This window comes from Folsomia candida, unplaced genomic scaffold (assembly GCF_002217175.1).
Source record: "Folsomia candida strain VU population unplaced genomic scaffold, ASM221717v1 Fcan01_Sc003, whole genome shotgun sequence".
Classification (NCBI taxonomy): Eukaryota; Metazoa; Arthropoda; class Collembola; order Entomobryomorpha; family Isotomidae; genus Folsomia; species Folsomia candida.
The window spans coordinates 2,376,730-2,403,825 of NW_019091195.1; the positions used below are offsets into that span (position 1 = coordinate 2,376,730).

General features: G+C 38.6%; 4 protein-coding genes across 14 annotated transcripts; 3 read left to right on the forward strand and 1 right to left on the reverse strand.

Moving 5' to 3' along the window:
• Positions 1–855: 855 nt before the first annotated feature.
• LOC110845442 (ras-related protein Rap1) lies at positions 856–18,455 on the forward strand. 5 transcript variants are annotated; one of them, XR_002547536.2, is made up of 7 exons: positions 8,871–9,557; positions 13,732–14,005; positions 14,079–14,207; positions 14,273–14,404; positions 16,578–16,627; positions 17,440–17,460; positions 17,538–18,455. XR_002547536.2 is itself a non-coding variant. In XM_022091854.2 (6 exons), the coding sequence occupies exons 2-6, from the start codon at positions 13,823–13,825 to the stop codon at positions 17,625–17,627; spliced, it is 555 nt and encodes a 184-aa protein (XP_021947546.1). In that variant the 5' UTR covers positions 856–995; positions 13,732–13,822; the 3' UTR covers positions 17,628–18,455. The 5 variants fall into 5 exon arrangements, 4 of the variants coding, with proteins under 4 accessions (XP_021947546.1, XP_021947542.1, XP_035705046.1 ...); XM_022091854.2 differs by lacking the exons at positions 8,871–9,557; positions 16,578–16,627 and adding an exon at positions 856–995; XM_022091850.2 differs by lacking the exon at positions 16,578–16,627 and having other exon boundaries at positions 8,883–9,557.
• Positions 14,450–16,573, reverse strand: LOC110845441. 4 transcript variants are annotated; one of them, XM_022091849.2, is made up of 9 exons: positions 16,341–16,573; positions 16,202–16,287; positions 15,980–16,109; positions 15,754–15,910; positions 15,482–15,676; positions 15,225–15,395; positions 14,993–15,151; positions 14,791–14,914; positions 14,450–14,727 (listed from the first exon to the last, which is right to left on the reverse strand). In XM_022091849.2, the coding sequence occupies exons 1-9, from the start codon at positions 16,417–16,419 to the stop codon at positions 14,569–14,571; spliced, it is 1,260 nt and encodes a 419-aa protein (XP_021947541.1). In that variant the 5' UTR covers positions 16,420–16,573; the 3' UTR covers positions 14,450–14,568. The 4 variants fall into 4 exon arrangements, with proteins under 4 accessions (XP_021947541.1, XP_021947540.1, XP_035705041.1 ...); XM_022091848.2 differs by having other exon boundaries at positions 14,450–14,914; positions 16,353–16,573; XM_035849148.1 differs by having other exon boundaries at positions 14,450–14,914; positions 15,754–15,904.
• A 156-nt stretch (positions 18,456–18,611) lies between the features above and the next one.
• Positions 18,612–22,782, forward strand: LOC110845754. 4 transcript variants are annotated; one of them, XM_035849149.1, is made up of 6 exons: positions 18,612–18,944; positions 19,014–19,946; positions 20,038–20,899; positions 20,958–21,096; positions 21,165–22,166; positions 22,232–22,782. In XM_035849149.1, exons 3-6 carry the CDS (start codon positions 20,811–20,813, stop codon positions 22,316–22,318), a joined length of 1,317 nt encoding a protein of 438 aa, XP_035705042.1. In that variant the 5' UTR covers positions 18,612–18,944; positions 19,014–19,946; positions 20,038–20,810; the 3' UTR covers positions 22,319–22,782. The 4 variants fall into 4 exon arrangements, 3 of the variants coding, with proteins under 3 accessions (XP_035705042.1, XP_035705045.1, XP_035705044.1); XM_035849152.1 differs by having other exon boundaries at positions 21,165–22,122; XM_035849151.1 differs by having other exon boundaries at positions 20,967–21,096.
• Positions 22,783–23,030: 248 nt separating this feature from the next.
• LOC110845904 (arylsulfatase B) lies at positions 23,031–26,990 on the forward strand. The gene is made up of 11 exons (XM_022092456.2): positions 23,031–23,553; positions 23,617–23,660; positions 23,732–23,803; positions 23,890–23,933; positions 24,081–24,307; positions 24,381–24,445; positions 24,530–24,723; positions 25,305–25,409; positions 25,484–25,666; positions 25,745–25,900; positions 25,961–26,990. Exons 1-11 carry the CDS (start codon positions 23,401–23,403, stop codon positions 26,524–26,526), a joined length of 1,809 nt encoding a protein of 602 aa, XP_021948148.1. The 5' UTR covers positions 23,031–23,400; the 3' UTR covers positions 26,527–26,990.
• Positions 26,991–27,096: the final 106 nt, after the last annotated feature.

Below are 27,096 nucleotides of genomic sequence, written 5' to 3' on the forward strand. Positions count from 1 at the left end.
ACAGGTATAAGAATTCACTACCACCTCCGACCCAATATTATCATCCTGCTTGCTCAGCATCTACATGCCATCACCCAATATGCAGTATAAATAGTAAAAAATAATATATTTTGCCATGATCATCATCATTGCAAAAACATTTTCAAGGTGCTTCTTCCTCGCCCAGATTGAGATGAGTTTCACCCGAGCTGATCATTTCATACACAAGAAGGCGAGCGTATTCTTTCTTCGCCCGTGGCATTCTCTTCTTCTCTTTCTCCATATCCTTGGTAAAACTAGCTCAACCGAAAACCACCTCCAATTCAATTTCAATCTGCTCAACCTACTGCTCTACATCTTCTCCTACCTGCATGCACACTTTGCTTTCTCCTAAATTCCAGTCTACGCCGTGGTCAATCTTTCACTCACTCACCTACTCCACAAAATTTAACAATTTAACCAGCCCGACTTTTCGATCCTGGAGAAAACCGTCGTCGGAGAAAATTCCAATTACGACAACTCGATCCGTTTTACATAATTGTACAAATCAGAAGAGAAACTCGTTTCATTCATGATGTCAGTGAATTCGAAAGTCTGGTTGCGTAAGTCTGGAAGCAGCGTCGTCATTGCTGCTCCAACGATTTGCGATTCTGGGAGCCACGAGTTGTTGGTTTGGCTGTGTGTCCTCTCTCCTCCGGGTCCCTGTGGTGGTTCATCTCTCTCTCTTTCCTTCTGATGTTGGTGGCGGTGGTGGTGTTGCGAACGGATGGGAGGCGAGAGGGAGAAGTAAGTGTCTGAGCTGCTGGTTGGTCGGAGGAGAAAGTTTTGGAGAGAAAGTTGAGTTTTTGATACCAGCGGAGTGAGAGGGAGCGTGATTCAGTCGAGTGCTGGGCTTATCTCGTGTCGGGTGTGGGCGGTTGTTGGCTGGTGAGAGAAAAGTCCGTTGTCTTGTTTCGAGAGAAATTGAGCTTTCTTCTTCTTCCTTTCCTCCTCGGCCGTGCTGTCCTGCTGAAACGGTAAGTAAGTTAATTTCGTCGCTTGGTCCGAACCAAATATTTTCCTTTTTCATCTCTTTCTCTCTTAACTAATTCGACAAAGATAAGAGAGCGCATTCCCCATCGGCATCCTTTCAATCCAGTCCACTCCATCAGGTCGTCGTGAGTAATTAACACGCAACAAGTGTTTTATACAGAAAAAAAGAGAGAAGGAAAAAAAGATACTTTGAGAGAGAATCGATTCAATAAATAAATCTGCCCAAAAGTCGAATAGGCAAAGACAGCGAGGGAGAAAGAGAGATGGAGAAAAAGGAGTAAATAAATGATGAGAATGCCTCGAATTAAGGACAAGGTTGCGAAAAGAAGAGTTGCTTTGGTCGTTTGTAATAAAATACCTTTATCTGTTTCATACAAGGAGAACATTACAGTACTTACATCTCTATAATGTAATGGTATAAGTGCATATATACGACGGATACATGGTGCACGCGGCATTTAGATTACTCCACCTCTTCTTCCTCCACGAGTTTGTGAAGTGGAAGGGAATCAATTTGATCGCGTTTGGGCCTGAATTGAACTACAACACAATACAATCAGTCTGCATTGTATATTGAATTGTGGGAGTGAAAAGGATCAAGTGAGGGGAAGTGCTGAGGAGTCCATTCTCTATTGCAGAGCAGTTTTGAGAGAAGCGTCGTCGAATTTGGGACACACACCTGCACTTTCTCCACCGCCGACTTTCTCCTCTCACACGGAGAGTGGTATAACACCCGACCACCTCACACACACACCTGTGCATGCATGTAACTACTGGCCGAGGAAGGAGTCAGGGAGTGAATGGGAGACCTGCATCATCTCTGAAACTGTATATCTGGGTAAGTGTCGTTGTATAAGAAGAGAAAGTTGCTCTCGGTGTGAAAGTCGAAGGGAGGGAGCCGTAGTTTCCACGGTGGACGACCCTTTTCTCTCTCATCCCACTCTGCAAATTCAGTGCTTGTCTTGTCACCCACCTTTCTGTAATTTAATCCGTTCGTTCCCATTGCTGGATTCCGTGTGTGCAGTACGTGACTCTGCTTGTTCAACGTGATGAGTGGGGTGCTCCGCTTGGAAAAAGGAGGAGTACTAAAGATCCACAAGTAGAAATACGACGAGTCACTTGATACTTTGGATCTCGATTGAGTTATTATTATTTTAGTGGTCCACCCATAAATCCATCAATATTATGATGGATCACACAGCCGCCCACGCACATATTCATAATAATATTACTTAAATCCACGGCGTGTACTTGGCCATGTCTGCTGGATCAAATGGAAACTTGAGACGGGAAAAGGATGTCCAGGAGAGAGAGCGGATATTTTTTTTTATGGGAGAAACGCATAGGTGAATTACATGGAAAAAATGATAAAGAATCTTTAAGAGAAAGAGTTAACTGGGAAGAATGAGAGTTTGTTTGCTGTAAACTTGAGGACTCAATCAAGCATCCCTCCTCGGCGAGGATTTGCCTCAACACCACCACCACTTTTTTTTCTAGGCAGACTGAGTGGGAGTGCCATCCACTTTTATTTTATTGCTCCTCTCGGATAGTCTTCCTCGAATGCAGGACAAATATGTGTGTAAGGCTGAGTAACCTTCTTCTCGTACTAAAAGTTATTATAGGTAGAGCCAACAGGGCCAAAGAACTTTTCCGGCTCATTAATTATTAAAGAAAATGCATAAAGTGGGGTAGGAATAAGCTACATACAAAGTTTTCATAACGATACAGACTGGAGAAACTTGTAGGAAATAAAAGCAGTAGTAATTTTTTCATATTGACCATTTTGGATGGATGACCATATAAAATGCAGAGGAAAAATACGGCCCATGTTTTAAACTCTTTTTGAGAGCTACATAAATAAAATCGAAATTGCACAATAACTTCACAGTACAAAACACATTATTAATGATAACAGTCATCGTATCGCAAAGTTTGTCCATTACTCTTAATTGTTAGCATTCACCTCTTGATTCACTAACCGCACACCATTTTGGGTACGACCCCACAGAGATGATTTACGGCAAACCGACCACCGACTTGCCAAAACCACCATCCTCATCATCACGGCACACGCGGATGAAAGTATAAGTAGGTAGACAAAGTTGAGAGTTATTAGATTGGTAATAATTAATGACGGTAATTACCGTGCACCCCGGTTAACACGACTTGACACACATTTGTGGAATTGAATGTTATATTTACTCTCGAGTGTGTAGAAATATTGCCTTCTTGTCAAGTTATAATTTTATTTCGCTACATATTCCCTAAAATTCACAACATATATTTCCGGTTGCGCTCTGCTGGGAGGGTAAAATAATACGGGAAAGGAAACGGGATATTAGATATTAAGCTGGCAGATGTAACGCCATAAGTCTAATTTATCACCTTTTACTGGTTTTGGTATTACGGTGAGAGAGTTGACTTGGCTCCTATTTCGTTCATTCATCCGAACAGCAAAACCTTTCCCACGCACCAAAAATACACACAGATTCTGACGGTTTGCAGACGAGAGAGAAAGGGAAAGACAGCCAAAGTGAAAGTACGTTTGGATGGGTTTGCTGAAGTGAAAGTAAGCATAAGGTGAGCAGCAGGCAGCAGTGGTACGTAAATACGTGGCAGTAGGTACGTCTAAAGCAAGTGGAAAGTTATTGGTGAATATGTAACGTGTGGTTTGTGGTGGTTCAGCGGAGGAAAGGAGAGAGAAAACCCACCTGCTGGCTGTGTATGTACATGCATTAAGTATTTTCAACTTTCCCCAGCACGTAGGCAACCACTAGACAAGTAATGACTAGGTAGGAACAAGTTCACTCAATTTCACTAAACTTTTCTGAATTTTAATCCTTCACGTAGAATCTTAGTAATGGAATAAACTTTTGGAAAATCGCTTTTCTGTGCAGACTTTTTTGTTTACGGATACTTTGTCGTGTGTATATGCATGGCTTCTGATTCGACATTTGTGTGTAGAAATTATTACAAGGACGGGGAGAGAAATATGGTTTTGGCTTTAGGGAAATGAGGAAAACACGGAAATGAAGGACGTGATTACGATATGGTGATGATGACGGGCGGTTTTCCGCGATAGACAAAAAAGTTTGTAAATTAATTCGCAAACCTTTGCCAACTTTAAATTGCAAGGACTTTATTCCCTTTTGAAAGACTGCTCGCAAAAACAGGTAGGAGTTAAGATGCTCGAATTTGAGAAGCCAATCATTTCCACCACTCTTCAAACGTGATGATGATCAAGGTTCTTTTTCAGTCCTGTTTTCTTGACAGGGTGAAAAATGCAAATCTATTCTAACCACATCCCAACAATACATTTCATCATGAGGCGCTAAACGAGTTCCAGAGTCCCAACGGAATCGTGCAAGTTATAAGGTTAGCTAGCGATCTTGCTAATTTGCATCTCCCCGAAAGTTGGCTCATCATAGGAGTTGAGCACATTCCTTGTATAATAATGGGAGAGTTTTATTAGCAGGATGGAAATGAGTAAGTTATGCAATATACATATAGTCTTATACACTTTGTTGGTTGAGTAGTCGTGTTGCAGGGGCAGCAATTTAAAATAAAATGAAAGTCCCACTTTCACTTAGCTCACATTTCACTTTTCCATTTGGCCAATCTTCTCCGCCTCCTTCCTGCATCATGGCCTTCCTTTCGCCAAACTTTGACTCAACAACCCTGTGAAATTAGAATTAAAACTGGGCCAGCGGAGATGAAGATGTACATAAATACGTAAATACAGCACGTAAGCAAATAAGGCACGTTTTTTTAAGTCCAAACCTTCCCTTACTTTCCCCTGGTTAAGTTTGGTCCAGGTTTATTTGTGTGTTTTGCAAAAGTAGGAAAATACTTTTCGACTTTTCTCCAGTTCAGCAAAAACATGGAGAAAGCACGCCCCCTGAACATGTTTGCAGTTGTATTTGTACATACATTCATACATATTCGGATGTCTTATTATATTGGGTAAACAAGAAAGTCGTCCTCGTCCTCCTCGTCGAGGTGGAGATGGAGGAGATTGGGAGAGGAGAGAAAGTTGGATGTTGCAGGATTTACGAAGATGTGGGAAAACCGCAAATTATTTCACATCTCCGGAATTCCGATCCGGATGATCTCCTGGCAGAGAAAGTGAAAGCAATGGAAATGTTGAGATGATGTGAGTCAAAGGGATCAGAGAGAGAGAGGCGTTCGTTTGGTTTCGTTTGGGGGTCCATTCATGCATCCATATTATTTTAATTTAATCGTGCCTTCTTTATTCTTCTTCCTTTTATTCGTCCGTTGGGTGATGTCGAGGTTATTATGAGATGAACGAATAGAGATTAGCAAAGTGAAAAGGGAAGTATTAGCAGTGATGTTACAGGCAAAAAAGGCAACGCCCTTCACCACTCTCACTCACGGTGGAAATGTCATTACACAGTTTCAGTCCCTTTCCTTTTCTACAACGGACGCAACCGTAAGGAAAATCTACTTACACGATGGAATTCGTCCATTTTCTTGGATTTACACTTTGCTAAATGTGATTAACAAAGAGTGTGCACACGCCAGCCGGCCCAGTTTCCCACCTCTCTGGAGAAAGTCGTCGTGGGCGATGGATTGCGCTCTGTCGCGCTGTCATGATGAGTTTTAGATGCATAAATACATAAGCCATCCATTGCTGTGTGTGTGTTTGAAGAGAGGGAATTTTCCAAGGTTGTGTGTATTCAACTTTTGAATATCCTACATCATCATCATCATCAGACTACGGTTCGTGGGAACAAGGAGGAAAACCTGCGTCGTCGTACAGAACAAACAGTCCATGCAACACAACCGAACCACACGGCAAGGCAACAACAAGGACAGTTTACCCGAAATATTATGGGACTTATTTCATCATCCTTTCAAAAGTATTTCGCATCAATCAAAGCCCTGCAAATAGGATGTTGATGATGATGGCAGGGAAGAATCTGGGCTTGCAATTGAGAGAGGCGGCTGAAGAGGTCCAGCAGGAGCAGTATCAAATTGCCTGCTATTAATAGAACTCACTTTATTTCAAAGTTCAGAATAAACATTTTGATGGAATCCAACCAAAGATCGAAAACTTGAATAGCGTTGTTGGAATTTCATCCAAACACAGTCGATAATTTATTAACTTCAAAAGATTCCTTTGCTGATGCAAAATTTAATGATTGGCTGCAATTCCTACTTCTCTGGAAGAATATCTTGTAGAACCAGGAGTTCATTCTGATTCAGCTAAATTTAGAGGGGTTCCTCCGCTCAAATTATGATATTATGGCATTTTGTCGCAATAATGACGTCTTTATGTTTTCCAATCTATAAAGTTTCGCCTTAGAGATGCAAAATCCTGTGTGGGAGGTGAAACCCAATCTTGAGCGTCAAACGAGAATAACAAGTAGCTCACGTATGTACGTTGTAAACATCTTTATGCACAACAATTTGGTCTTTAGAAAATTTAAATATCAACCCGATAGCCCAGTCTGCCTGCTTTTATGTGAGCATAATACTGCTTGGGTTTATATATTTCCAGGAATTTACTACCGCACAGATCGCGATGTGGAATAACAGAATTATTTTCGCTGGAGGAGAAACTATTTCAAAATGAAGAAACTCTAACAAAATTCGTACGAAGAGTAATCTTTGATGTGAAATGTTTCTCCATTTCCAAACCTCGTTAAATGGTAATGTCATGTCATGCGTTGTGTGGATATTGAGCAGATTTGTACCGAGATTTTATTGCATATCTTGCGTCTCTTCCTCTTGTAAATGGTGTGGTTGGTTGGAGAATGAAATCTCTTTTCCAAATGTACATAGTTGGGTCGTGTGTGTGTTATTCATCCATCGGGACTTTCAACTCATCCACTTTCTCTGCTTTCTCTCCACTGCTACCTTTCGTGGTGGTCTGTGTGTTCACTCAACCTCAACTCATTGCTCTCTGTTCATCAGACTGGAAATGGAAATTGGGTCAGTGGGTGGATGGATGAAGTGGCTGTTGGATGGGTGTGCTAGGCATGGGTGGATGGTTGGTTGGATTAGATGACAACATGACATTGAGATGACATGACATTGCTCTGTCTGTTGGTGGCTGGCTGGTCTGTTCATATCGGAACTTTAATTCCCCAAAGGTCATCCTCATCCACTCTCTCATCTTGCGTAAGAGCCAGCCTCCTCCCATAGGTGACTAAAAGTGAGTGGAATTCTCAGCCATTCACTTGTTTTTCTCTACATTTTACTCCAAAATGCGAACAAACACAGTGCCCCACGAGGCCGTAAATTCACATATTTAGCACTTGTTTAATATTCGTATCTCATCAAACAGTGATATCTGACTCTGTATGATAATTAAAGAAAGAATGCGTTTCCGCTATAAAAAAAACTTTCACATTTCCTTTTGCTTGCAGATACGTAATAAACGTGCATATATAAAAGTTGGCATTTTGCTGTTGTATGTGCCCACCCCACGTAAAGAACGGAACATAAAGTTAAAGGCTGTATAACTATGCATGGGTCCGTTCTGGCAGGAATACACAAGACTTTGGAATATGATTACCCTTTCGGATAATAAGATAAAATGGAGGCGATGGTGCGCAACTGAATTTCTTTTCGTGCCAAGCATGGAAATTGACGTTGTTTTTGGTCGAAACATTATTAGAATTAGAACATCGTATGCAAGATAACTACGCTGCATTGTGCCATGTGCAGCTAAAGGATAGGAATTGTGAACCATTTGCGAAACGTGATGTTGCTCTGATCTTTCACATGCAAAGCGTATTAAATTTCCCTCATGCATCTTCGGTTAATTTTGTGTGTTTGGGCTGCAATGTGCGAATTTGATGCTTTTGCATTTTGTAATGAGAGCACTGGTCTCAAAGGAATTTATACATCCTCGCTGGTTGTCTGAAACTATATTATTTTGCTTTTATAACGTAAATAAATTACAAATACATAAAAACAGTTACTTTAACATAGCAGTAAAGTACATGCAACAATCCTCTTTCAGCAGTGTGTGTTGTGTGGTATTGATTGATTGTGTACTTGGAAAACTTGATGAAAAGAAAACCATACATTCACATCAGCACCACACACACACCGTCAACAAATTCTTGTCGCACCTACAAACCTATCCAACGACGGAATAATATTTTATACGCGTTGGAATTTTAATTTCAGTTTGGCCAATGTTTCTAATTATGTAAATTGTTGATGATTATTGTGATGATGCATCGTCATCATCATTTCTCTCCGTGTATCCTGCAGGGGAAAAGTAGTATATTTCGTTATGATGAGTTTAACTGACGTATTGCAGTAATAACATCCACGCCACGCCGCACCATAAGAACCACAAGCATTGGAATTGGTGACTTCACTTATGTTTCTGTGGCTTTCGACCAATAATATTACATACACACAAGTCTATCCTTTCGACTGAATGGATGTAGTAATGGCATGCGGTTGTTGGTTAGTTGATGATGATGACGATGGTGGAAGCTATTTAACAGTTATTGCAGGCTTGAGCTAGCCAAATTCAGTGTCTGTCCGTACATATTGCCAGCAGAGAGGTATTGTCAGGGTGAGTCAGCCATTGGATTTCCATTCTGCCACCACAGTTTGATGTCAAATGTATTAATGTATGTAGTATTTCATTAGGTGAATAAAGTCACCAATGCACATTCATCACACGTCGTGATATTGGGCCATTTGGGAATTTGAACCCAGAATAAGTGCAATGTATGCAACCCAGAAAAGGAACAAAATGCTGGTTAAATTATTTTGCCAGCTCGACATGAAACTGGGATAGTTTGGTATTTAGCATTATTGTAGGAGAGGAAGTGATGAGTGTGCAAAAAGTTGCAGTCACTCACTCTCAACCACATCAGCATCACATTCCATTACAACGTTAATCAAATCGCAAAAGCAGCAAACGCTTCATTGCCGTAAACCTTGTATCGCTATTATTGCGGTGCTGCTGGTGGTGGTACAGGAATGAGACGTGAATTGCAATCGCGACCAAGATTATTTATTGTTGAGCGAGTGCAGTGATATAATGGTCGGATAATAATATTGTGATGTGTACAAAAGATTAGTCGATGGATGGACGCAGGCACAAGTTAGTTTGTCGTATAAAATAGAACATCTTACATATATCTAAGGAGTTGAAGGGCATGTGGTGGTTTGGTTGGTTATCATGATGACGACGACCAAGTGGTTATTGGGATGACAGTTGTGTTGTTGCTCTGTTACTCATCTTCTTCTTCTTGCGGAGTCACTTGTGGAGTCACCATCATTCTGTTGGAAGGAGCGATATGGTTCAGACGCACGGTTTGGTGGTTGGTTCAGGAAATTAAAATGTGACTCTTGTTCGTCAAGCTGTGTAGTTTATTCTCCAATTTAATTTGTGAGTGTATAGTTTATGGTCAGTTTTGTGAAGTGAATTTTGGTGAGAGGTACAATATCACTTTATTGCTTTAAAAGAAGACAGATTATGAAAGTGTGAAACAATAGGCGAGCTCTGATACATAATTAAGCACATTCTTTGGAGCTTATACATTATTCCGGTATTTTATTTTACTTTTATTTATGATATACAAATTTTTTCATATCTACAAATTTGTCATGCAGTTTTGCATGTATGTATGGCAAACAAGACAAGGATTACTCGTATCGGTAGAGAGCTAGACATAAGTTGTTGGAATATCTTTGGAAATAAATAGGCTTAGCACAACGATAAGTATATTATCATTGTGCGTTATAATCTTCCCACCGGACAAAAGAATGAATGAGTCCGATTCGAGCTGTTTTGAGGAGACTACATGCATAGTTCCAAGAGGAGAATAATACAGCATCGTCGTCTCAGGTTATCTTTCCTCCTTGGCACAATATCGGCAATAATAAGCCCACTAATTCTTTATACGGATGTAATCGGACACAAATTAAAGTTTGGTTTCCATTATGTCCGTATTCTCATCTGTGTACCTCTAAAAGCCGTGATGCATTGTTGTCTCGTCGTCTTTCCCTCTTGTTGTGTGCAGTTGACTGCATGTGTGGGTAGACGAGACGACGAACTTTGGTGTGTAATCAGAGGAGGAGAGTCTAAGGCCAAGTCTTAATTGAGTCTGAGGAAGATCGATCCATAAATAATTAGGTTCCTACTACTCGGCCTACTTTCTCTTTATCTTCTTCATTGTGTGTGCAAAAGGTGCATGATTTGTGCTCATGTCAGTCATCATATCCCCGGCGTGTGCTACCAGCCAAGAGAGGTGTGTTTTTTAGTCAAAGGGAGACCAGCACTTATGTAAGATGAGTAATAATAAGTCAGTTTGAAGGTAAATGTCGGATGCAAAAACAATCTGGCGTCAAAACTACTTTTTTTTTTAGTAGTTATAATTATTCATGGAACGAGTCGCAACGTCTGCGAATGACGCGTCTGTACACATAAATCGTACACTTTGTGTTGTCATCATTTTACGTATAAAATAGTGCTCAATAATAATAATCATACCGTGAATTAAAAGCAGAGGACGAGATTGCAAAAGACGTGAATCAGACAGCATAAATGAGGAGTTACTTATTTGGTGGACATTGTAAAATTAGACTCAAATCCAAATACTCCAATCTGTGCCAATTAGAGGGATTTGTTTGCTTTGTCAACTTAACGTCGTTGTCGGTGCCAAGTGAAACATTCTGTTCACACTTTGAATCAATTTACTCAATGTTCACGCACAGTGGCGGATAAATAGGGTATGTGGGGTAGGCGTGACATAGGGGCCCCCGCGCAGCGGGGGCCCCCGGGTGCGGCGTGGTGTACATATTGCTATACTTAAGTTTGGTCAACGAATTTAGAAAAATAAATTCACTGATACTGCGGATAAATTATTATTAAGTTAATTGTTATTAAGTACTCGCATAACAAATAGTTTGGGGAAACTACAAGTAGTTAGTTGAGTATTTATGGATATATGTTGAGGGTAATTAGGTTAGGATTGTTTTTGCCGATTTGGAATAAATTTGTCACTGGTCGATTATAAATTGATAACCAGTCAGTGGTAGACTCAAATATATATCTTCGATTCTGGTTATAATCGTAACCGAGTCATTTCCATTGTGGATTATGTAATCTTGGAAGGTGCTTTCTTGGGGTTCTAACAATTTTTGCATGCGATTCCGTAAAATTTTCGCAGGAATCAATGTGGGGGCCCATTGACAGAGGTGAGACCTTTTCTAAGCAAAAACTAATTTTTTTATATTCTTGAAATATAACAAATAAATATGTGCCAAGAATTATATTTCAACAAAATTTGGCTAGAAAAAAGTCTCATATCTGTCAAGGGGCCCCCAAATTTATTATCCAGCTACTAAAGTATGAGAAAATTTTGCGGAATCGCATGTAGAAATTGTCAAATAAAAATTATGTTGGCCTCTTTATATTAATCGTTGTCTCAATCTAGTTCATGGTGATTCCGATCTTTGAATTGGGAATTATTGAGACGATGGTCATAAGTGGTTAGGATTACAAGTAACTGCATAACTTCAGTCATTTCTAAAGCGATACTGTCTGGCGTAATTTTATTTCTGGGAGCGGTGCAACGTAGTAAAGACTGAATATTTTCTCTAAGAAGTGAAAATAGTTCGATAACATTACCAGACATTAAAAATGTCGCCAATCGGAGTTCTTTTTAAGCAAATTCATTTTCCGTATCAAGTCGGAGCGCATAATTTAATTAACTTGACAAAATATGCTTGCTAAACATGCATAGTACACAAAATAACAGAAACAAAATATTATAAAATCTAGCATATTTACAGTGTACAAACAATTGAATATCAAACAATTAAGTGCACGTTGAAGTTTTTTTAACTACGATATGATGCCGTGTATGTACTTAGAGCTTCTAAACTCCACACTCATTTGTATAAACTCAGCCGAATAGTTCCGCGTCGCCGAGTTTTAAGGTCACCGATATTCAAATGTCAGAATTTTTTAGCAATTCGAAATGAGAGCCATTTGAAGAGCCAGATGAATTTTTCGCCAAAATAGTTTTTGATGCCTAAAATCGCGACCGCGGCGAAATTAAAAGAATTGAAAGATGCAAAAGCCTATAGAAAGTGCATATATGCTTTTGTACATATATTTCAGTATATTGTATATTTTGTAGGCATCAAAAACGTTTTTGGCGAAAAATTTCAAAAACATCGTACACTGTCGTAGCTCATTTTCCTAGCTCATTTTCTTCGTAAGACCTTGCAGTTTCCAGTAAAATATATTAGAAAGTTCAAAAAAAATATGCAGGGAGTTTTATTTTTTGGCTCTCATTTCGAATCGCTAAAAAATTCTGACATTTGAATTTCGGTGTTCTTAAAAATCGGCGACGCGGAATTATTTGGCTGAGTTTATCCAAACGCGTGCGGAGTTTAGAACCTCTAAGTACACGACATCATATCGTTACTAAATAAACGTCAATCGTTGTCAATTGTAACTCAATTGTTTGATACACTGTAGTTAAGAATTTAAAATACCGTTGAATATCGCAAAAAATCCCACCTAGGGGCCCCGAGTTGGCTTTATCCGCCACTGTTCACGCAGTGCAACAGTAAATAGCAGTTGGTTGATTTTCTCGGGTAAATCTCATTTAGAGAACAGTTTCATGAGAAATTGCATCGCATTGGAGACTCGGTTCAGAAATCGAGTTGGTCTAACGTGCTCCATGATGGTGTCTGGATAAAGGTTTTGAAATGCATATTGCTCTATTAGTTCATTACATATAAGTGACTGACTGCCTGACTGAGGAGATAGGCAGCAGTGTAACGTTGTTTTCTTGCAACACCAAAATGATAATGATGATGATGGCTGGTCGTCGTGTAAGGAAGTCGTCGCAAGTTGTGCACGTAGGAACCACTTGAGATTCAGACAAATCCCGGAGCAAGAAGTTTTATTAAGTCTTGAATTGACTGGTAAAATGTTGGGCATATTGATGATGAGATGTTTTCCTAGAGTTCGCATGTCGTACTTGCCGTCAAATAAAGGAAGCGAAGAGGAAGACTCACTTCCTGAATTTGGGATAAGATTATTGCTTTTTGGGGTGGATGAAAAGGGAAAAAAAGACACAGGCCATGCCATACACACAGTTTTGGTTAGATTTTAGATGTATGTACATAGGAGTGAGTAAGTAGAACTACTACGGTTAACGAGGATGATTCACTTGACTTGATTTCAAATAAAAAACAGCCCAACAATATTTGAATGGAGGACATTCAAAGCATGTTCATTTGTGGGTGGCAACGGTTCTACATTATGTCAAATGTATGTATACGTAGTTTGGCTTGTGAAACAGAATCATGTTTCGAGTGTCAGAAATTTGACGCATTAAATACTCCACGACGATTCACATTGTTGGTGCAGTGCAGCGATTCCGTTACAAATCGGATATGTACTTTGTTCTAATATTATGAAAAAGTGGAATGCTGCTGCTGCTGGTTGAATGGTTTGGTTTCATCAACGCAACTGATTGTATAGCAGTTCAGTTAATTAACCCTGAAGTGGCTCATTACCCACCGTGGGAAAATACCTGGTAGAGCTGCTTCCTTTCCTACGTATTTGCGGAGAGGTTGTTCTGCGTAGAGTCATATGTACATATTTAGTTATGAAATTGTTTAGTTTGTTTAGTTGAGGAGAGAGTTTAAATTATAACGCGTGCAAATAAAAATGAAGAAAATTTGTCTCATTATTTTCAGCTAATCCCTGAAGAAGTCTTGGGAAACTTTAATCGATTTGATTTTTAAACGACGAGTGTCACGTTCCAATCTGGCCGAATTTGCCAGCAAGATGCGTGAGTATAAGATCGTAGTTCTTGGAAGTGGAGGCGTTGGGAAATCTGCCCTCACGGTCCAGTTTGTGCAAGGAATATTTGTGGAAAAATACGACCCCACGATAGAGGACAGTTACCGGAAACAAGTCGAAGTGGATGGACAGCAGTGCATGTTGGAAATTCTTGATACTGCTGGAACCGTAAGAAAAATTTCATATTAATTTTTATGCAGTGGAGTTAAATTGCGTTCATTTCATATTTTTGAATACGCAGGAACAATTCACCGCAATGCGAGACCTGTATATGAAAAATGGCCAGGGTTTCGTCCTAGTCTATTCCATCACTGCCCAGTCCACCTTCAATGATCTGCAAGACTTAAGGGAACAAATTCTTCGAGTCAAAGTTAGTCACCGTATTAATCATGGTTTTGGTGGGTGTGCTTATTTCTGACGTTTTAATTTTTAAAGGATACCGACAACGTACCAATGGTGCTGGTGGGGAACAAATGTGACCTGGAGGAGGAACGCGTTGTGGGGAAGGATCAGGGTAACGCACTCGCCCATCAGTTCAACTGCACCTTCCTCGAAACCTCAGCCAAGGTCAAACATGCTTTTAAAATGCCAATTAATTTTTACGCTGTATGATTCCTTGCTCATTTCAGTAACTGTTTTTACTTATGTATAACTCACATTTAATGTTGATTAACAAAGTTAGTCAGCACGGATATTCTAAATTTGAGAGTCTTATCATTTAAAGGCAGAATTCACTCATAAATGGAATTTTTCTTTAGTGCTTTAGCTCTTTCTCTTTTTAGCTGCACTTTCTCTCGTTTTAAGTCTTCAATCTCTCTCGTCATCATGTCGATAGTGACGTTGGATGCGCTCTTGTCTCGTTTTAAGTCTTCAATCTCTCTCGTCATCATGTCGATAGTGACGTTGGATGCGCTCTTGTCTCGTTTTAAGTCTTCAATCTCTCTCGTCATCATGTCGATGGTGACGATTTTAGCACGCTTAAGACAGACATTTGTTTGGTCGCTTAATGGCAGTTTCCGGGGAAGACTGACTGAGGACCAAGTTGGCGTTTGTGGGGGAGATGTGATTGCAGAGAATCTATAGTCAAGGAAAACACAGTTAAAACATGTGGTATAACAGACATGATGAGGAAAGAGTAATAATAAATATGTTGACCTTTCTCGAATTCGTGGTCCAACAGAGACTTGGCCAACTCTCCTCCCAGTATGACCAGTACAAGCAGGTTTGTGCCGAACCATGTGACTTTGACGCTTAAATTTTTTGGGACATCCGGGACACTTAAATGGCCTATCTTCTGAATGACTTATCATATGCCTACAAACGAATTCCAAGTACTTGTAACATGTATATAGATATATAAAGTAGGGAAAATAAGGAAGGTTATTACGAGGGCAACAAATATTCGTAGGTAGCGATATACGGGCAACCTGCAACTTGGCACCTGAATCGCTTGGGTGTTGAGTCCTCAGATTTCTTGTTTTGTTTAGGGACAATTGTCACAACCAATTCCTCCTCTTTCTCCATCTCGACCGTTGAAATTAATCCAGCTATTTTGTCACTTAAAAGCATAATAGACACATATATATTTTAACATGCTCAAGAGACAATTGGATTAATTATTAATATATATTTGGAGGTTCTTACTCAATTATCTGATTCAGTTGTGGAGCAATATTGTCGAACCAACGCTCTGTATTCTTGCTTTTAAAGCTGCCTGGACACCCATCTCTTTGTCGCCTATATTGCTTCAGTCCAGTGGCAGATTTTATGTTCAATGCAAATATAGGGAATACAACATGATCATCCTTGACAGCAGTGAAAGTCGGATCAACATAATCCCTAGAAAAAGTGGTCATATTAGGAGACTAAATTAGTACAAACATACTATACATATATTGGTTACTTAACACACTTACAGAATAGAACAATCCCCAACATAACCACAATATATAGCATTCTGGGCGGCGGTGGTAGGATCATATGTCGTCGATACTCCAAAAGTGATCTCTCTCACCCTATGATGAGGGTCACGCCAAAGTACTCCAACCATAGAATGCAAATCAACCTCTGTAGCTAGAACAAATATACATTTGCATAATATTGTTAAAATATTATGTCAATTAAATTGTTGGGATTCCTTACCTTCCATATTCAGAACATCTTGTTTACTGATCCTCACCGCTTTCAACTTTTTGTCGTCCCCCATCTCACATTTGAAAATGAAATCCGTTTCCTTCAAATCTTCTCTGGAAATGTTTCGCTTTGAATTTTTCTGTAAATATAAATTACATGCAAATTTAGACATTGCTACCGGTGCCATCAATAATAAATAAGTATAAAAATATTCATATTTGTAATACTTACATGTGTGTAGACCTCTTTATATAATCTGTCCCGCAGATCTCTGACTTTCACTACAGCCTCTACCTGAATGTGCACTTGTTCCCTTTCTGCCAAATAAATAACATAAATATCACACAATAATAAAATCTAACATTCTTACCTATATTCGCACCGTTCTCTTCTTCTCCCCCTTCATGATCCTTAAGTTTCCCATTTACTAGAATGAATCTCACCGACATGATTAATAGCACCAGGTTTGACTAGTCGTTTAAGTTCTGAAAAATAAATATAAGTAAAAGTTGTATCACGATTACTCGATCAGTCAATTAAATATTTAATTGACGACCACACTACTCTGTCCTACATTTATGACAAATGTAAATGTTTTGCTGTTTAGTGTTAGCGCGCAGAACCGTATATCACGATTGCTTGACATTTAGTATCTAGGTAACTCTTGGGTCTTTTAACGGTTGCGACAAATGGTGGAGTTACAAATAAAATAATTATTTTTTAAATCGTTGGTACACATCTCCTGGGCCTGTGTACCAACGACTTTGACCTTTAATAACTTTTGAATGGGCAGACATAGAGACTTAATTCGTTAAGATGAAATCATCGTAATTTTCAGCTTGATTTTTTAAGATCAAAATCTCGAGGGTACTATTTTGAAAACTTGAAACAGTGTACAGCGTTTATTTAGCCCGAGTCAGGGTCAGTGTCAGCTTCTAACTTTTAGTCAGACGACCTGCACCAACTACTATTCGTAATCGGCAAAAATGTTCCCATAATCCAGCATGCAAAATTTAAATTCATATTCTTCAATTAGACACCATTAGCAATCTCGATGCCAAATTACAGCTTTCAACGAGGATTTTGAAATACTTCACCCACCCAGATGACCACCACCGGTCAACCACTTAATCGATTTCGCCCATCTTCAAACTTAACTCCTCATTTGTCACATACTACATGTATACCAAATTTAAAGTCGCTAGGACGAGTTAAGGAAAGTTATCGTAAAATGATCTGACGGACAGACAGACGGACATGACGGTTCCATAAGCACTTTGACTAAAAATCACATTTCCAAATTTCCCATTGTAACCAATGACATATTTTCAACAATTTTTAGTTTTCTAAAAATGAAAATTTATTTTGTAACTCGGCCATTTGTCGTAACCTTATAGATTGATAAAGTGTCAAATAATCTTGACCGTATATATAAGAACTTAATCAATTTCTGATTTATTTATTTTCAGGCAAAGGTCAATGTCAATGATGTAAGTAACGATCTGAAATATCTGCACGTGTCAAAGTGTATAAATAGCATAAATTAATTAATTTACCATATTTGCAGATATTCTACGACTTAGTAACACAAATTAACAAGATAAATCCAGTGACAAGACCAAAACCCAAGTCCAAACGGCACTGCGTCGTCCTCTGAGCAACTCATTACATACAAAAAAGGATACTCTTTTGAGCGACTGAGTCAAGTTCGTGTGCCCTATGGTCTACTAGTCTAAATTCGACTTGTTTCAATGTTATTTTGCAGAATATAGCGACGATGAGGGAGGTGCTGTTTATATAATGCCTAATTTTAAGTATCTCTCGGTGTACACCTTGTTTACGAGTATGTGTCAGTATGGATGATGGCGTGGGTGCAACATTCCCTGCGAAAAAAACAAACAGATCTTTTATGAAGCTACTTACATGTATATCTAATAAATTAGTTTTTATTATCGTGCGATGGATTGTATTTAGTTTAACATTGTTGTATTTAGTGTAATCAAATCCTGTGGTGCTTATGTATTTATGTACGTAACGTAGACGTGTAGCTTATCTAACCCCACTGTTACCCCACCCACCCAAATGAGAGATTTGATGAGGGGCGTTTGTGTCGTTGTCATCAACAGCGCTATAACACTACCTTCAATATATATTTATGGTATACGTACGCATGTATATTCCTGTGATTAACAGTTAAGAAAAGTGTTCATCTCAAAAGTATTCCCGTATTAAGGAAATGAAGGGTTCCATGTCAGTTGGTAAAGTAATTTATATTTATTGTTTGAAACAAACGAGATTATTTATTGTTACGTAATGTACAATGTGTCGGTATACATACGACATATTTTATGTATTTAGCTGTGTATCTAATCTACCATGTGCAGTATATATCATTATTGCGACTGTATTACTTCAAACCAAATGTTTTTTTTCTGTGTATGCTTACTCTGAAATAATAAATTTTGTCCGTTTATAAAAAAAACTACGCATACTGGAGAATAATTAGGTCGAATCGCACTATTTTTCATACATTGTACTTAGTTTTGGGCACAGTGTAAATATATAAAACGATCAGGCAAACTGCATACAAATGATAGTCTGAATATTGATAAGATTAACATTGCAGCATCGAATACGCAATATGAACAAGATTAAACAAACTCGAAATGAATGAATTTGAGCATTGTTAATGGTCAATTCTTGTTGCAAAGGTCATGGATAAGTGATCAGGTATATTAGTAGCTGACTCGTATCAAACATGGAGACGGGAGTGGTGATCGCCCTGAGTTGTGTTGGAGGTGTGGTTTTACTATGCATTTTTGGACTTGCAATTTTCTTGTATTTCCGGAGGTTACTTCAACAAAAGAGCGTTGGAAGTAAGGGTGATATCGAGTGTGAAAATGTGGATACCAGTTTGGAAGGAATAACTCGGGTGGGCGTATCCGGTGATGTTACACTCCGCATAAATCAGCAGGTTTATTCAATATTCAAAGTTCTGCAAGGTTGTAAAATAATAAGTGTGTATAAATACAAATAATTGTAGGTTCTTAGTCATCAAGAGAATTCAAATAACTCAAAACCTTTAACAATAACGAGGTCTACTTCTCATTACGATTATCCTAAAAGTCCTAAATTATTTCCGTCCTCCCGACGCCCAGCCTCGTCTCCCGAATCATATGAAACGGATAATATTTATGAAAATATTCAACCGAGACGATCAGATCCTAGCCCATCAAATGATCAGTTTATACCTAACTCCGATACCACGCTAAAACTAGTATCAGTGGCAACGGCGTCGGTGCTTAGTTATAAAGATGTCGTATTTTCCGTTACAAGGGAAACCCCAACTACAGGACAACCTGAAAACCCAAAAAGTGTATCTCCACCCACGGGTCAATCATACCGTAATACCAAAGTTAGAAACCAACGCCACTCAAATAGAAGCTTACAACACCGTCCTGGTTTTAATTTCCCTTACAAAACATTGGTTATTGCGGCGGACGCCACACCGCGAAATATTGGAGGCTACGTTATCAACCACTTTTCGAAGCGTGTAGAATTTTACTCTGTCCCGGCTTCAAGAATGCCATGGATACTTCGAAACACAACGCGTAGTGGAAACCCGACCGAGTTTGAAATGAAAAATTTGCTATGTGCCTTACTCATTTGGGAAGAAAAAATTGTGAGGCATAGAAAAGTTGCAATTTTCACGGATAACTCTGCCATCATTGGAAACAGTTTGTACGGATCTCGAGTTCGCAGCTTTATTCATCATTTGCAAAGTTGTAAACAAGTTTTGCATGTGAATCCACGGTGGACTTTTTTGAACTCGAAGGAGAGTCCGGAAGTTTTCAATGAATTTATTGTGCCAGCAGATCATCTCTCGAGATTGAATGAACCCGAATTTCGAGCTCATATCATTTCCTATCATTATGATTTCCATGAGGGAGAAATTTCTCAATCGAATTTTAATGCCGTAATGACATCATTTTATAGAAATCTTTGTGATGCGTATGTACATTTTTACGCATCTAGTTACGTAATTCTGTGCCTTTTATTGTGTGCAGATTCGACAAAAAATCATGTATTGGACAAGAAACACGTGTCGGAGCTGTGGATTCCATATTCCACGCGCTGGATCGTTAAAGAAATCCATGATGCACTAATTATAATTCAGTTGTACATATCAGATCTGTATTTCCAAAGAATATGATATTATTTGATATAGATACAAATATTCGGCTGTGATTAATCAGACAAGGAGTACACAACAAGCGTCGTTGCTTATCTGGTGGCATTGACTTTGTTCCGCATGCAAATGCACTCAAAATGAACAATGAATCAATACTTGTTGCTTTGCAGAAGTAATGCTCTATGTGATGTCCGATTTTGCACCCGCAATGACCTGGACTTTCTACCTTCCAATAAATCGAAATTTGTCAAATTATTGAAATGATGATTTTTACACCTTTCAGTTCAATGACAGAATGTATTTATTGATTTTGAGTTTACATGCAGTGAAGTAAGGACTGAAAAAGAACAATACAAATATGTATACTGTGCACACCTGCGACATAATGTGATATTTCATTAATGTACATATTATGTAGACATTGCTGATTAAATCAATAAGATTGATGTTTATAAATAGTAAGCTGTTGAGCTCTGCCTTATCTTTCTTGATAAGCACAGTCAAACATCCTGTACAATTAATATAGCTGAATATTATTCCTGGTTACGTGAAATAAAAATTTCATACTGGCATTTGTGCAAGGCAAGATTTGCAAAATACTAACTTTCACCAGCAGCTCAACAAGTAATATGAAACAAAGTCAGCATAATGGACTACCAAAATATTATAATTGCTTCAGCAGTAACAGTAATTATATTAACGTGCATTTTAATTTGCATTATTGTCAGCCGAAAAAAGTAAGTTATGTTTTTAAATATATTTTTAATTTGGCATAAATAATCGTAAATAATTCAGGCGTTGTAGATGTTGTTCGTGGTCAGGAGATGACGATGGGAATTTAATTATTGACCATGAATCATCTCTGGGAAGTTGTTCGCCGGTGAGTAGACGAAGAACCAACGATGCAGTGACCACGGAAGCCTTACCTTCGTCGGTACTTGGAACACATATGTCTCATGTAAAATTTGAAACTTGGTGTTAATCAATGGGTTTCTCTTCCAGAGTAACTTCACCATCGAAAATATCGAACCTGAAGCTCGAAAGAAATATTATCGCCCAACTTACGCCAATTATGCTCATCGTAGCAGCAGCTTATCATCTCATGTGTCTGATGAAGTGACATCACAACCACGACAGACAGGTTTACCCTCGGGTTCTCGTGCACCTGTCGTGTCGTTGATCTCAAATAATGTGTATCATAACTCCGAATATAACTACCACCGTGAACAATGTCGAGTTACTGTAGTCAATGACTCTCGCCCCACTGACCACTACAATTCCGGACCATCTTCTACTCGCTACAACCTGTCCTCTCGTAATCCTTCAACGAGTACAAATAAGCTGACACCAACTTCAATAAGGAATCCAAATTCTTGTAGAGTTTTAGGCGAAAATTGTATAAATCGAAATAAAATTCGCAAACCGTGGAATCAAAGGAAACAACTTCTTGGCCGTAAAGCTACCTTATTAAGACAACCTTCTTCCAATGATGACCAGCTTAAGAACACAAAATCTTTGATAATTGCTGTGGATGCAACTCCATTTCACATTGGGGCCTATTGTATCGATCCCTTTCAAGAAATGGTTCACTACTACTCTGTGTCCTCCTCTAAAATGCCGTGGACCCTTAATGACAAAAAAGTTAATGGGAATTCGTCCGAATTTGAGATGAAAAATCTCATGTGCGCCCTCCTCATTTGGGCCGATCTGATGGCGACGTATAAGTTTGTGAGAATATACACGGACAATTCTGCCATAAAAGGAACCAAGTCACCGTATGCAAAGCGGATTCACAGATTTTTACACCATTTGGGAAATTGTGAAAATGCCGTTGTTCTTAACCCTTCTGAAATATTTTTGCATTCGAAAACTGACCAGGAAAAATTTCAGAAATATATTATTCCGGCGGATCACCTCTCAAGAAGACGAGAAGACGATTTCGCTAAGCATTTTTACCAGAGTAATTTGACCATAAGAAATTTTAAGCGGATCAATTTTTGGAGGGTATGAATAAAAGCAATGTTGATATGGAGTATAATGAACTGTAAAAATGTATTTATTGTTCAAAGGTTAAAAGACCAGTGGCAAAATGGACAAGACAAACCTGTCACAAATGTGGATTTTACATTGAACGAAGTGGATCCTTCAAAATATGACATGCTTGTCACAACAAAAATTGGAGATAGTAAAGATCAACGTTCGTATAACATTCACTTACAAATAACAAAGCGTATAGAAATTGAACACAGCGCAAAATGAAATTATCAACACTCGGTTTACAATATATACAATGGAAATCATGGTATTATGAAATATTAAAATTAAACACAATTATAATTTACAGAATTACGTATTACGTTTACCCATTTGGTATCATGTATCTCAAAATATTTATGGATTTACACGTGCCTGTCACGTAACAGTATGTATTTACATACATACGTACTCAGGCTGCAGTGGTTCAAACGCATGAATCAGCATTATTTTTATGGCAGTTAACTGAGAACCCAAAGCTGGAGCAATTTCCACCTCACGTTACTTGATTGACAGGTTAGAAAACGAAAATGTTAACATATTCGTCTGCAAATAATAAAGTAATACTTATTTATTGAGCAACACACAGTTTTTATTTGTCTACAAGCTTAATTAAAATACAGCTGCGAAAACTGATATTTGCAAAGCTGGACAACTTTATGCATATTCCCCACTCGCACCTTTTGCTGAATTCCATTGCGAATGCGGAGGGTGGATTGTCAATGATCTGGGATGAACTTAATCCCCATTGAGATATTTATGATGCCTTTATGCCGTATCATAAAGTCTAGCATTGTGATTAGGTTTGAAGGTCTATAATTATACGGTATCGTATTTTTTTCCACAGTTAGCATGCACATATGTAAAGACGTATGTAGCTAGTAGTAGGAAAGTGGCATCGATATACAATACGCATAATACAAATTTGAAAGGTATTATGCAGTCATATCTCATTACAAAATTTGTATAGCTTTAAACAAATGCACTGAGAATTAAATTTTGGGCTTCTGCTGTTGTCTCGCACATGAAGCTGCAGCCTTCAGCAGAACAGTCTCTAATTTCTGATAGCTGCAAACAAGCCATTATTAAAAGAAACCTGTTTTCCTTACGAAATTGAACGGGCTTTTACACTATTAATTGCAAAGTATTTGCATTTTTATTGTAATTTTTAGGGTAGCTGCATATGTAAAAAAGAATTTTAATCATGGTACAAATTTCCATGAAATCAGTGTTAAGGTGTATTTTAGTGATTTTAATACTGCAGTGTTTCCAACAAGTTGTCGTCATTGCGCAAAATGAGAATGAAATGTGCAAAACTGGAAGACCAAACATTATCTTCATCATGGCGGATGATGCGGTACTGGACACTGTTAAAATTTTGTGGAGTAATTTATAAATTTTAAACACACAAATCTTACAGGGATGGAATGACTTCAGTTTTCATGGCTCTCCGCAAATTCCCACGTGAGAGATAATTAATAAGTGTTAAATAACTTGCAGCCTTGAAGATTGTACGGTTATGATTTTTTGTGTAGCCCAAACATTGATGCTCTCGGATTATCGGGAATTGTATTGAACAATTATTATGGAAGTCCGCTATGCACTCCGTAAGATTCGTTATACGTATAATCATACAATTCCCATAATAATGAATAATTATGTTAATGTTCATAAAAATTCTTGTATGTTAAAGAACACGTGGGGCTGTGATGACAGGGAAGCATCCCATCCACTTGCGTAGGTCTCAATTTTGAAACCTTAAATCATAAATTTTTTATATTCTGCCTGGGAATTAATTTTGAACAAAATAATGATTAAAACTTAAAATCGTGAACAATACACATTTAATTTGTCGAAGAACATTAAAAATTTTCTAAACTGCAGGATTGCAGCATTACGTGGTTATGGGTGGGTCAGCAGAAGGCCTCCCACTTACGGAGCGTATTCTCCCCGAATACTTGAAAGAAGTTGGCTACTCGACCCATCTCGTTGGCAAATGGCATCTTGGTCACTCTCGAAAGGCGTACACCCCCACGCAGAGGGGGTTTGATTCACATTTTGGCTATTGGTTGGGCAAGCAGGACTATTACGATCATTTCTCCAACGATGGGGTGATTATTAAACATGTGATATTTAGATATTTATAATTTGCATGTAAACTTAAAAATTTTTAATATCTTTTAGGGCCAATGGGGATACGACTTTCGAAGCAACTTATCTCTTCATTTCCAAGTCATGGGAAGATACGAGTAAGTTCTTCAGCTATAATGTTAGAATTTCATAAAAAATGATAAGTTGATAAACTGGGAATCACATTTTTGCTCATATTTTAGTACAGAATTATTCACAGAACAAGCAGTTCGCTTAATTGAAGATCAACCAAAAGACAAGCCGCTGTTTCTCATGATAAACCATATTGCACCCCACTCCGCAAACGGTAATGGACCTGATCCATTGCAAGCTCCGAGAGAAAATGTGGACAAATTTAACCTCACGATTCAAGATTCGAGAAGAAGAGCATATGCAGGTAGATTACTGAATTTGCAATTCGCCTTAAGGCTTACCCTCACGCTCGGAGGAATCGAAACGGGAGTAAAATTCCAGTTTGATCCTTCTCTCTCTCGCTTTGCGTAATGCCTTGTAGTGCCTATCTCGGAACTTCGCATCGACCCTGTGGGGGGGAGTAGTCGACCTCAGGGAAATGCATCCCCCGGTCTTTAGAATTTCGTTTTCTGCGTCTGATGGTATTTTTTTCAATTTTTTTGGACTGGCGCAAGGTACACTTATGCCCCTTACCAGTCTCCATAAGATTATCTCACTTGATGGTAAGGGGCATAAGTGTACCTTGCGCCAGTCCAAAAAAATTGAAAAAAATACCATCAGACGCAGAAAACGAAATTCTAAAGACCGGGGGATGCATTTCCCTGAGGTCGACTACTCCCCCCCACAGGGTCGATGCGAAGTTCCGAGATAGGCACTACAAGGCATTACGCAAAGCGAGAGAGAGAAGGATCAAACTGGAATTTTACTCCCGTTTCGATTCCTCCGAGCGTGAGGGTAAGGCTTAAAAATTAGCGTGCTAAAATATTACATTTTTTTTATCAACAGCAATGGTGGACAAGTTGGACGAATCTGTTGGCCACGTTGTCGATGCATTGGCAAAATCCAACCTCTTGCAAAACTCGGTGATAGTATTTGCAAGTGATAATGGAGGTTTGTCGAGTTGAAAAAAAAATTATTCGTGATTCTTACCATATTAATAATTGTCGAGCTAATCATAATTTCAGCCGCCCCAGACGGTTTTGACTTGAATTACGGATCAAACTGGCCATTGCGAGGAGTCAAAAATACTTTGTGGGAAGGCGGCACACGCTTGTCTGCCCTCATTTGGAGTCCTTTCATTCAAAATCGTGTTTCATACGACCTTCTTCACGCACAAGATTGGCTTCCAACCATTTATGAAGCTGCAGGTAATGTACAGTTTTCGAAACTGTTCAAATATGTAAATGTTCTATCAATGATAAATACTAAATTTGCATATTAAATAGGATGCAATCCTTCAAAGTTCCACAATATCGACGGTGTAAGTTTATGGAAGACTTTTACTGATGGGACTGCATCCCCTCGTAAAGAACTGCTTTACAACATTGACGACATTTACAACAACTCAGCCATCCGACACAACGAATGGAAATTAATTCAAGGTGGGTCGTCAATAAAATTGTGCGTGGTTCATAATATTTGATAAGTTTCCTTGTCATCAGGCAACATATCCACCAACGACCTCGGGGGTGGAGTTTGGGACGGATGGTACGGTCCGACAGGCAGGAGTGAGTTCAGATCCGTCCACGACCTAATTCCCGAAATCATGAACAGCATGGCGGGTCAAGCATTGGCGTCGGCTGGCTTCGTTATGAACGAGACCAAGCTGGCAGAAATGCAGAGGGGGGCCGAAGTTGGGTGCAATCCCACCATGGAGCAGAGACAAGTTACCTGCGACCCTTACAGCGGGCCGTGTCTTTTCAACTTGGAGGCAGACCCATGCGAACAGCGGAACGTGGCGGATAATTATCCCGATATTTTGGAGCTATTGAAAGAAAAGTTGGCCGCGCAAAATGCCACCGCGCTGACGCCAATGCCTCGATTCCGTGATCCAAATGCTAACCCAGCCAAATGGGGGAATGTTTGGGGTAACTGGCTTGATAACTTGGAATCCGGTACGAATCCTGACTTTCCGAACATTTGTGGAAATAGTGGAAATATTTATGGAGGTCAATTTGTTACAACCATGTTGCCAATTTTATTAATTGCTAAAATTTTGTATTTGTAAAATTTTAAATTATTTATTATGATTTTGTCCAAAGTATATATATATACATATTTCTTTATTAAATCGGGTATTTATTTATTATTTTATTTATTGAGAATCCAGAATTAGCATAAATGAAATTATAATGTCGATATTTTATTATATAATTATTTTAAATATAGTTTTTTCGTACATGAATTTTTGACTTATTTTCCTTTGGTGACAAAACGTCTGCTGAATCATTACCCAAAAATAGAGCACTATATGCCCTGTATCCTGCATGTACCCTGCATTTATCTCCAAATTTATAATTAATATAATAATTCGTTCAGGAGTGGGTCGTGAAAATCAATGTGGCACTTATCATTGAAATAATCCGAGCCTTTCGTTGTACACAATTAAACTGATCAACTCTGCATATGTAAAATCTTAAAATATGTGTCAAACATACATAACATTGTAAATAAAATGATTTCAATTTTGTATATGCAAAAACGTTCATTTGTGTTCAAACGTTGTAAATACATACAACTGAATTGATTGTAAATATCATATTTTGTGGTTGTGCAGCAAGAGGCCTTCATAACAATA

Excerpts from the sequence above, each read along its gene's own strand:
- LOC110845442 (XM_022091854.2), top strand. The coding sequence starts at position 13,823 with ATGCGTGAGTATAAGATCGTAGTTCTTGGAAGTGGAGGCGTTGGGAAA. Across the intron at positions 14,006-14,078 it reads TTCTTGATACTGCTGGAACC|GAACAATTCACCGCAATGCG; the intron begins GTAAGAAAAATT and ends TTGAATACGCAG. Across the intron at positions 14,405-17,439 it reads TCCTCGAAACCTCAGCCAAG|GCAAAGGTCAATGTCAATGA; the intron begins GTCAAACATGCT and ends ATTTATTTTCAG.
- LOC110845441 (XM_022091846.2), bottom strand. The coding sequence starts at position 16,419 with ATGTCGGTGAGATTCATTCTAGTAAATGGGAAACTTAAGGATCATGAA. Across the intron at positions 16,110-16,201 it reads ATAAAGAGGTCTACACACAT|AAAAATTCAAAGCGAAACAT; the intron begins GTAAGTATTACA and ends TTATATTTACAG. Across the intron at positions 15,152-15,224 it reads TACGAATATTTGTTGCCCTC|GCATATGATAAGTCATTCAG; the intron begins GTAATAACCTTC and ends ATTCGTTTGTAG.
- LOC110845754 (XM_035849149.1), top strand. The coding sequence starts at position 20,811 with ATGGACTACCAAAATATTATAATTGCTTCAGCAGTAACAGTAATTATA. Across the intron at positions 21,097-21,164 it reads CGGAAGCCTTACCTTCGTCG|AGTAACTTCACCATCGAAAA; the intron begins GTACTTGGAACA and ends TTTCTCTTCCAG. Across the intron at positions 22,167-22,231 it reads AGCGGATCAATTTTTGGAGG|GTTAAAAGACCAGTGGCAAA; the intron begins GTATGAATAAAA and ends TATTGTTCAAAG.
- LOC110845904 (XM_022092456.2), top strand. The coding sequence starts at position 23,401 with ATGGTACAAATTTCCATGAAATCAGTGTTAAGGTGTATTTTAGTGATT. Across the intron at positions 23,934-24,080 it reads GAAGCATCCCATCCACTTGC|GATTGCAGCATTACGTGGTT; the intron begins GTAGGTCTCAAT and ends TCTAAACTGCAG. Across the intron at positions 24,724-25,304 it reads GAGAAGAAGAGCATATGCAG|CAATGGTGGACAAGTTGGAC; the intron begins GTAGATTACTGA and ends TTTTATCAACAG.